Source organism: Ipomoea nil, unplaced genomic scaffold, assembly GCF_001879475.1.
Source record: "Ipomoea nil cultivar Tokyo-kokei standard unplaced genomic scaffold, Asagao_1.1 scaffold0100, whole genome shotgun sequence".
In the NCBI taxonomy this organism is placed as follows: Eukaryota; Viridiplantae; Streptophyta; class Magnoliopsida; order Solanales; family Convolvulaceae; genus Ipomoea; species Ipomoea nil.
In genome coordinates, this window is record NW_017616528.1 from 614,554 (window position 1) to 624,081 (window position 9,528).

Here is a 9,528-nt window from a genome sequence, read left to right on the forward strand (position 1 = left end):
TATAGAGTTGTGGCCTGAGTGATGGGTCCACGTGATTGGGGGATAACATGTGTTATCCGGGCATGTGTTGCCGTGATTGGTGGTGGTTCGTTGGTGGTTATAGGTGGGGGACGACGGTCCCGGCAGAATAAGGTTGGACTTGGCTGTACAGGGGATCCTGGAGGTAATGGTTAGAAAGAAGATACAAGGTTGGGGGTAGCCATAAGGTTGGAACAGGGCATAAGGAAGGCATACCAACTCGCGATGGGTGATGTTGCGAGGGCTTGTAAAGCCGGCGTTGTGTGATTTTCTCTCGTGACGCGTGTAGTCACGGAGGCTTGCGTTGTTTTGGCATGTGTTGCCGTTGGGTGAGTCTTTATCCTTGTGTGTGGTTAACCTTTGTGGTTTGGGATGTGTTCCCGTGTGGTCTTGAGAGTGATGAGTCTTGTGTTGACTGGTGATCTTGGCCTTTGACTTATATATATGTATTCCGTTTCGAAAATGGTTTTTATATCTTATATCTACCTATTTATGATACTTAACGGTATTGGTGGGTTACCAGCATTATTCGCTGACCGGGCGTCGTCCCATGTTTATCTTTGTATCTTTCAGGTGATGTTTAGACGAGAGCGATGTCTAGAGCCTGGTAGCTTAGCACTTTTGTGTCCTTGTGGCCTGTGCGGTAATGTTTTTAGACTGTTTTAGATTGATGTATTGGGATAGTATTATACACTTGCATATTGTTGCCTTAGCGTTACCTAGTGTGGTATACGTGGCATAACACCCCTTTTTGGATTTCTTTTATCCAGTTTCTGTTTACCTTCCGCTGTGCTAGTTTTGTTGTTAATCTGTTTGTGTTAGGGCTTCAATTGGGCCTTGTTTTTGGGGGGTGTTACAGTTGGTATCAGAGCCTAGGTTTGAACCTAGGAAGAGTTAAGTCTAGACTTTCTAAGTGGTTAAGTGTGCTTTGAGACCTCTAAGCGACCTTAAGAAGCTAAGTGTTAGGCTTAGGAATCTAGGTTGCGCGGTGAGATGTGTGTTGCTTTCTGTCTTGCCTGTTTGCTCTTTTTGGTAATCTTGTTGTTGTTGTAGAAGTTTGCGATGCCTCCTCGTCCCCGCGCTCGCACCCCAGAGACCCCGACCAATGAGCAGCTCGCTCAGAATATCCATCAGCTGACGCAGACGATGCAGTTGCTCAGTGAAGCCTTGCTGAACAACAATCAAGCTGTGCCTCCTCCTCCTCCTGCTGGGCATCGCGATGTAGGTCGTTTGGTGTCAGGGCATCGGCCGCCAACCTTCGCTGGCGAGGAAGACCCTGTAGTCCTAGAAGAGTGGCTACGGGTGTTTGATAAGATCTTCACCGTGGTGGGCTGCCCCGAAGAAAGAAGAGTAGAACTGGCAACGTTCTACTTCTGCCAGGAAGCGGATTTGTGGTGGGTCCACGAAGGTCCGACCTTCCTTGAAGAGCCTGGGTTTGATTGGACCGCGCTCAAGGACAGAATGCGCGAAAGGTTCTACCCAGCGCATGTGCGAGCCGCCTTGTTTGATGAGTTCCTTCATCTGCAGCAAGGATCTTTATCTGTGGTTGAGTACCACAAGAAGTTCTTAGAGATGGTGCGCTTCACGAGGATGCTGGTGCCTACAGAGCTTGCTAAGGTTGAGCGTTTCGTTGCCGGTCTGAATTATGAGGCACGAAAAGAGTTGACGGTGAGTAGGCCCAGTTCTCTTAAGGATGCGTATCTGTGTGCCGCGGATCTGTTTCGTGTTCAGCAGCTTCATAGGGGTTCGTTGGAGTTGGCTAGGAAGAGAGTTGAGAGTGGGGGTTCTTCCATCTTCAAGAAGTCCCGACCGAGTTTCCCGGCTAGAGTTGCGTCATCTTCTTCTCAAGGACCTATCAGAATGGAGCCTCAGGTTCAAGCTAAGTCGGTTGGTTGTCGTAGGTGTGGGAAGGTGCACGCGGGCCAAGATTGTTACGGCCAGGCGTTTAGGTGTTTTCATTGTGGAGTTGCTGGTCACAGAGTCGCGAAGTGTCCCCAGCTTGCCGATCAGAGAGCGTTGCCGCCACCCCCGAGAGCCGGAGGAGCACCCGGAGGGAGTTCAGGTCGCGGAGCTGTCGGAGCTAGGCCGTCGGGAAGAGTCTTCGTGATGGCGCGTTCGCAGGCAGAGTCGGAGGGTCTGGTGGAGGAAGAGTTAGCAGGTAACCCTTGTTTTCGAGCCTATCCTTGTTTCCCGAGAGTGTTGTGCTCTTTGTTGCCTTGAGTGTTCCCTTGTGTTTCGTAGTTGTCTTTGTTTGGCAAACCTTGGCATGTTTTCCTTGTTAGTAATTCGTTGGATGCTTAGTTAGACTCTTCTTGCTAAGTGACTTCTTTAGTTGGCATCTAAATCTTGTTGTGTGGTAGCCATCTATCCTTGAGTTATCTTGTGCTTAGCCTAATCATTCCTTGTGCATTTCTTAAATTTTTCCAAGTGTTCTTTGATTTGGGAGAATAGCAAAATCCATACCAAAAACCTCTCCTTGTGTAGTTTTATTTTAAAAGCCAAGCCTAAAGTTTGAATGTAGTCTTTGAGTTTCGAACCTTAGCCTATTTCTTTCCTACCCAACCCTTAAACCACTTAAGCTAATTATCTTCCTTGGAACCTACCCAATTCTAATTCCTTTTCATCCATATTTTTCCTCTTTATCCAAAATCCCCAAATTTAATCATCTTTTTCCCCAATTTCACCTAAATCCCTAAATCCCCAAAATTTTTCTCCTCTTCTCCTTTTTCCTTCTCCCTACCCGTGAACCACCCTAGCCCCATCCCCAACCCGTAACATCCCTTCCACCCGTCGCCGTTCGCCGGAGCTTCGCCGCACCGCCGCCGCTGCCGAGCCGCTGTTGTTGTGTCGCCGAGAGGGAGCGCGAGAGAGAGAGAGAGCGTGCGAGAGAGAGAGAGGAGCAGTGAGAGTGTGGGTGTGAAGAAGAAGTTGTGGGCTTTGTTTGTTGAGCTTTGGATCATCTCCTACCATGCCTAGAAGGTCAAGTTTGGCTAGGAAAGCGGAATGGGTGGATGCCCATTACCTTGTTCTTGAAGGTAAAGCTTTTGATCCGGAATATTTTCCTAGTTCCTTGTTGGATTTGCTTAGGTATCAAGGTTTGTTGGATGGGTTTCTCGCCATAAGGGCCGAGACTTACCCAAGCTTGGTGAAAGAGTTTTATCGTCACATGGTTGTGACAAAGGAGGGCGATAAGTTGGAGATCACCTCTAAGGTGAGAGGTGTGAAGGTTGTGTTGTCTGAGAAGAGGTTGGCTCAGTTGTTGAGATTGTCTGCTACCGGAGTGGCTCAGTACAGTGGTCATTCTTGGATTAGTACGGATACCATGGGGTACCGTGACTATTTGAGCTATCTTTTGGGCCGTACGAGTGGTTTCACTCAAGCCTCTAGGCCGGAAAAGAAGTGGTTGTCTGCGGAACAAAGGATCTTGGTGATGTTGGTGTCCGATTCTTTGTTGCCCAATAACAACAAGAGTAGTTTGTTGGGTAAGTTGGAGTGCACCTTTGCTTTCTGTCTGAAGAATATGGTTAAGTTCAACCTGCCTGCTTTGATGTGGCAACACATGGTGTTTTGCCTGGATCACAACCGGAAGAGTTTGCCGTATGGAATGGTGCTGAGTTGGATCTTGGTTAAGAAGGGTGTTAGTGTGGACGGTTGTCTCCCGAAGGCTGTGGGAAAGATGGTGTTGGATACCGCCAATCTCCGGAGTTGTAATCTGTTTCAGTTGGATGATGGTGAGTACATCACGCTTGAAGAGGTTGCAAGGAAAGCACCTGTTGAACGGGCAGAGTTAGCTGCTGAGCTTGGAGTCCATGCCGGGAAGTTGAGCCTTGCAGTCCAGAGTTTGGGTGGTGACGAAGAAGCTGAGGATGAAGCAGATCAAGAAGAAGAAGTAGGAGCACCGGATACCGCCGAAGCTGAAGAAAGTGAATCAGACAGTGAGGAAAGCCAGAGAAGGAAGGAAGCTCGCACCAAGAGAGAGCAGGACGTCGTCTCTTTGCTTCGTCAGCAGAATAGTCTGATCGCCGAGGGCTTTGCGTTTGTGAAGGCGCAGTTCGTCGCAGTGCATCAGAGGCTGGACCAGATTGAAGCCAGTTCTAGCCACAGGGACGAAGACGAAGAGGAGTCCGAAGAGGCCGAGGAGTCGGAGAGCAAGGAGTTTTAGTTTGTTTTGCGGTAACCCCGTTCGCTTTTCCCTTGTTGTTTCCTTCTTAATTGTTGCTAGCTTGGTGATAGGTTGCTGTTTGCCTTGCGTGCTTGTTTGTTTTGCTTGTTGTCTTGTTGTTTAGCTAGCTTAGTAAGTCGGTGTTTGGAGTTGGTTGATTAGTTATTGGTTGTTGTCTAGAAGTTGGTGGTTGTGTTGAGGGTAGAGTTCTTGATGCTCAATCTATTCGTTTGCTTAACTCTTGACTGATCCTTGAATTCGAAATGCCTTCTTCTTTGCTTTGGAACCCTTGTGAGTACTTTTGGAGTTTTTGACCAAAAGGACTATTCTTGAATTTCTTGTCACAATTTCGTTTCCTTGTTACCGTTCGCTTTTAATTCGTTGTACCCAAGTTTCGGGGACGAAACTTCTTTGAAGGGGGAGAGGATGTGACACCCCAAAAATCCACATTTCAATCCATGGATTAATTGAGTAATTAATCCTATTTCAATTTGAGGAATTAATTCCTAAAATCCTGATTCTTAATACTCAAGGACTAGAATTTGACTAGTCAACCTTTAAGTTGTGTTGTACCTTGTGCTTTGAGGGGAGTTCCCTTGTTCCTTACACTTTCTAAGGGTTAGTAAGGGTATCCTTGTCTTTTCACCAAGAGTTAGTATTGTAACCTAACCTAGAAGACTTCTTCATTTCATTCCTTACAATTTCTAGAAAAATATCTCTACCTTCTCTCTAGAAAAGAAGTGTAGCTTATTCTCCAAGCCAAGTTGAGACCCTTGTCAAGATTCCAAGTTTTGCTTCCAAGATTCAACCTTTCACCTATTTGGGCATCTAGGAGGGTAAGATCTAAGCTTGTCTAGTCTTTTTGGTTCCATCTTAGTTGTCTTTTTCTTAAAGGTAGGATCTTTATGATCTTTTGGTTTGATCTTGAAGTGGGTTTGAGAAGTGAGCCTAGTGGAGAACTTGTTGTGGTGTAAAGAGAAGTCTTTTGGTCTTCAAGAGGTAACCCATGCTCTACAAAACCTATTTTGTTTACCTATATGTGATTTCTTGGATTCTACATGTGTTTTGCTATGAAATGTGAGGGTTTATGCATTTATCTTGTGATATTGCATATCTAGAGCTTGTGTTTAGGGTTCCTTTGTGCCATTGCTTGGCATTTTCCATGGTTCAAGTCATTTTGTTGTGTTTGGTGAGATTTGGCATGTTTTGGACTTGAATTTGTGTTTGGAGAAGAAAAATCCCCGAAGGGATTAGTTGTGGAACAGGAGTGCTCCCGCGGGTGGAACGGCGGGCGGGGCACCACCCGTCGGTCTACCCGCGGGTACACAGCCTCGTGGGAAGTGTTTCCGCGGGCGGAACCACGGGTGGGGCACTACCCGTGGGTCCACCCGCGAGTACACGGTGGTGTGTCGTTTGGGATTTGTTCCCCGTGATTTGTTTGTCTTGGTATTTGATCTTTTGGCTTCCCGTTGTTCTTTTGTGGAACTATTTGAGTGTCTTCTTGATGTTTCGTAGGTCTAGAACTATATGGTAGGTATCCATGTAGGACTTTGGTGTTTTGAATCGTGCTAAGTGTTCAACATTGTGTTTCGTTGGACCAAGAGGTGTCTTGTGTGTTCCTCGGAACTATCTTGAGTTTCCCCGTTGTTAAGCATGCTAGTTCGTTGTCTTAATACTAGCGTGTGTGTGCTTTGTACCTTCCGTTTGGTTGATGATAACTTGTGTTATTCATCGTTGATGTTATTGGGTTGTGACCCGTTCCTTGATTGAGTATGTTTCATACCTTCATTGCAATCCTTTGATTGATTTCTGTTGAGGTGTGGTGTGTGTGGCTTTACCTGGATTGCACAATTAGTGGTATGGGACACTAGTCACCAAGGTATTGCAGCGGTCCTCGTGGTGGCCGTGACGTTATTATAGAGTTGTGGCCTGAGTGATGGGTCCACGTGATTGGGGGATAACATGTGTTATCCGGGCATGTGTTGCCGTGATTGGTGGTGGTTCGTTGGTGGTTATAGGTGGGGGACGACGGTCCCGGCAGAATAAGGTTGGACTTGGCTGTACAGGGGATCCTGGAGGTAATGGTTAGAAAGAAGATACAAGGTTGGGGGTAGCCATAAGGTTGGAACAGGGCATAAGGAAGGCATACCAACTCGCGATGGGTGATGTTGCGAGGGCTTGTAAAGCCGGCGTTGTGTGATTTTCTCTCGTGACGCGTGTAGTCACGGAGGCTTGCGTTGTTTTGGCATGTGTTGCCGTTGGGTGAGTCTTTATCCTTGTGTGTGGTTAACCTTTGTGGTTTGGGATGTGTTCCCGTGTGGTCTTGAGAGTGATGAGTCTTGTGTTGACTGGTGATCTTGGCCTTTGACTTATATATATGTATTCCGTTTCGAAAATGGTTTTTATATCTTATATCTACCTATTTATGATACTTAACGGTATTGGTGGGTTACCAGCATTATTCGCTGACCGGGCGTCGTCCCATGTTTATCTTTGTATCTTTCTGGTCATGTTTAGACGAGAGCGATGTCTAGAGCCTGGTAGCTTAGCACCTTTGTGTCCTTGTGGCCTGTGCGGCAATGTTTTTAGACTGTTTTAGATTGATGTATTGGGATAGTATTATACACTTGCAGATTGTTGCCTTAGCGTTACCTAGTGTGGTATACGTGGCATAACACCCCTTTTTGGATTTCTTTTATCCAGTTTCCGTTTATCTTCCGCTGTGCTAGTTTTGTTGTTAATCTGCTTGTGTTAGGGCTTCAATTGGGCCTTGTTTTTGGGGGGTGTTACAATACCAATTCGACTAGCATGCAATATACAAGACTCTCTTATCCTGCGAACGGTACCCGAAACATAAAACTAGACTCAGGCACGACAAACGGGGTCCAATGGGACACCATGGGACACGGGGAACATCAAACAGGGAAAACCACCATGTTCCACACTGGAATTCCAGCGGGTGGCCGGCGGGTGGAGGGCCACCCGCCGGCTGCACAACACGGGACAGCGGGTGCCCGGCGGGCAGTCGCATGCCCGTCGGCTGCCCGCTGCCGGGCGGCCTTCATGGGGCAGCGGGTAGGTGGCGGGTACCCCTGCCCCCACCTACCCCCCACTGACTCTTATGTAATAATTCGGTCCCAAGATCCCTCGTGGAACCCGAAACCATGTCCAAACACATTTAAACACAAACGACGACACCACGTAATCAAGTAATGGATTAAAACCAAGAATCACATTAAATACATCCTAACATGACTTCTAAACATATCAAGACTCAATACCCGAACATACAAAATCCCACCCAGACATACCAAAAATATCACAATACGAAATCCACGATTTTAACCCTAGGGCTCTAGTCATATTTAAAGCACAAGATCATCATTTATCTTAAACTCAAGAACATCAAGATTATCACATAAGCATCAAGATCAACACATAAATATCAAGATCATCCCATAAACATCAAGATTATCTCATAATCATCATATCAATCTCAAGAAAAGCCTTATCAAGATATAAACACAGAATCATATATCGAAGGAGCCAATGAAGGAGATTATAGCAAGAAAAATAGATTTTGTTGAGACATGGGTCACCTCTTAGCCTTAATTAGAATCCTTGGCTACTAAGGTTCTTTCTCTAAGATCTCCTCTTAGTGATTTCTCCTACGTTTGGTGATAGGGGAATTCTTGTGTGGTGGAATCTATTGTGGTGTGAATTCTAGGTGCCTCCTATGTCCTTATATATATATATATATATATATATATATATATATATATATATATATATATATATATATATATAAATATATATATATATCTAAGAGTCCCAATTAGGGTCTGAATGGTAGGGATTTACTTATTCTATTCCTTATAGGACTAAGGGTTTGGTTTAGGGATAAGGGTCCATGATCCATGGTGGACCTTCTTAATTAATTAAGGGAATTCTATTCTCTTTTAACGGTAAGTAATTAAATAATTAGTTTGGGTTAGCGGCCATAACACGGGGTGTTACATGCGGTCCTGGCCAGTCCAGACAAGATACAGATTTAGAAGATGAAGGAGCATCTTCACAGTGCCTTTTAGATTAAAGACCTTTGTCCGCTCAAATTTTTCTTGGGATTGGAGATTGATATAAGGAAGAAAGGAATTTTTGTTAATCAAAGGAAATATGCCTTGGAGTTGTTAGACAGTACTGGTTTTACGCATAGTAAACCAGTCAAGTCTCCCGTGATTCCTTCAACAAAGCTGAGCAAAGAAAGTGGTATTTCCCTGGCTGATATCACTCAATACAGGAGACTAGTGGGAAAGTTGCTATACCTCACTATCACTATACCAAATATCAGCTTCACCACACAGAAGTTATCACAATTTTTAGACTATCCTACAGACATTCACCTACAGGCTGCTCATAGAGTTTTGAGATACATCAAAGGTGTTCCTACTCAAGGCATGTTCTTTCCAGCAACCAACCAACTCCACCTGAAGGGGTTTTTCGATTCAGATTGGGCTGCGTGTCCGGATACCAAGCGATCAGTATTTGGTTTCTGTATGTTCTTGGGATCAGCTCAAATCTCCTGGAAATCCAAGAAACAGTTGACTGTATCTCGGTCTTCCTCAAAAGCTGAATATAGAGCCATTGTTGCGGCCTCTTGTGAGATACAATGGTTGTGCTATCTCCTTGAGTCCTTAGAAGTTAATCTTGATTCACTTGCTACCCTATTCACTGACAATAAATCCTGTTTTTCATGAAAGGACTAATCACATTGAGTTAGACTATCACATTATAAGGGAAACGTTGCGGAATGGAGTCCTCAAACTGATACATGTTCCCACTGCCAGCCATCTAGCTGATGTTTTTACTAATCCACATGCTCCTACTACCTTCAATGGTTTCATGTCCAAGCTCGGTCTATATAATATATACGATCCAGCTTGCAGGGGTAGTAGGAGATGGCAGTTAGGATTGCCAAATCAGCGACATAAGAACAAAGTGGATTTTCTAAACATGGGTAGTAAGCATAAGGAAATGAAAAACAACAAAGATTAAAACATTCATTAAGGACCGAAGTTGTGTTATAAAAACAAAAAATGCATAAACTAAATAGTCTAAAGCATACTAGTTAATTCAAGTCTATATCAAAGCACAAACACAAAAAAAAAAAAAAGGAGAAAAATACATTGAATACTTAAAAAGAATTGCAAAGAAAATGAAAGGAGGAGATATCAGCTCAGGTTTCACACTGGTTGAACTGGGAAAGTTGGAGAGAAAATGTGAGTGTGTGTGGCGTGAAAGAAGGGAGAAAAGAAAGGAAGAGAGGAGGCTTAGGGAATGGAGAAGATTCA

The 9,528-nt window shown here is 44.8% G+C and overlaps 1 protein-coding gene across 1 annotated transcript; it reads left to right on the top strand.

Annotated features, from left to right (window-relative positions):
* The first annotated feature begins 1,590 nt into the window (after nt 1-1,590).
* Nucleotides 1,591-9,232, top strand: LOC109184467 (uncharacterized mitochondrial protein AtMg00810-like). The gene is made up of 4 exons (XM_019334490.1): nt 1,591-1,635; nt 1,753-1,890; nt 8,269-8,849; nt 8,938-9,232. The coding sequence occupies exons 1-4, from the start codon at nt 1,591-1,593 to the stop codon at nt 9,230-9,232; spliced, it is 1,059 nt and encodes a 352-aa protein (XP_019190035.1).
* The last annotated feature ends 296 nt before the right edge of the window (nt 9,233-9,528 follow it).

Excerpts from the sequence above, each read along its gene's own strand:
- LOC109184467 (XM_019334490.1), top strand. The coding sequence starts at position 1,591 with ATGGTGCGCTTCACGAGGATGCTGGTGCCTACAGAGCTTGCTAAG. Across the intron at positions 1,636-1,752 it reads TGCCTACAGAGCTTGCTAAG|CTTCATAGGGGTTCGTTGGA; the intron begins GTTGAGCGTTTC and ends CGTGTTCAGCAG. Across the intron at positions 1,891-8,268 it reads CTATCAGAATGGAGCCTCAG|ATTAAAGACCTTTGTCCGCT; the intron begins GTTCAAGCTAAG and ends AGTGCCTTTTAG.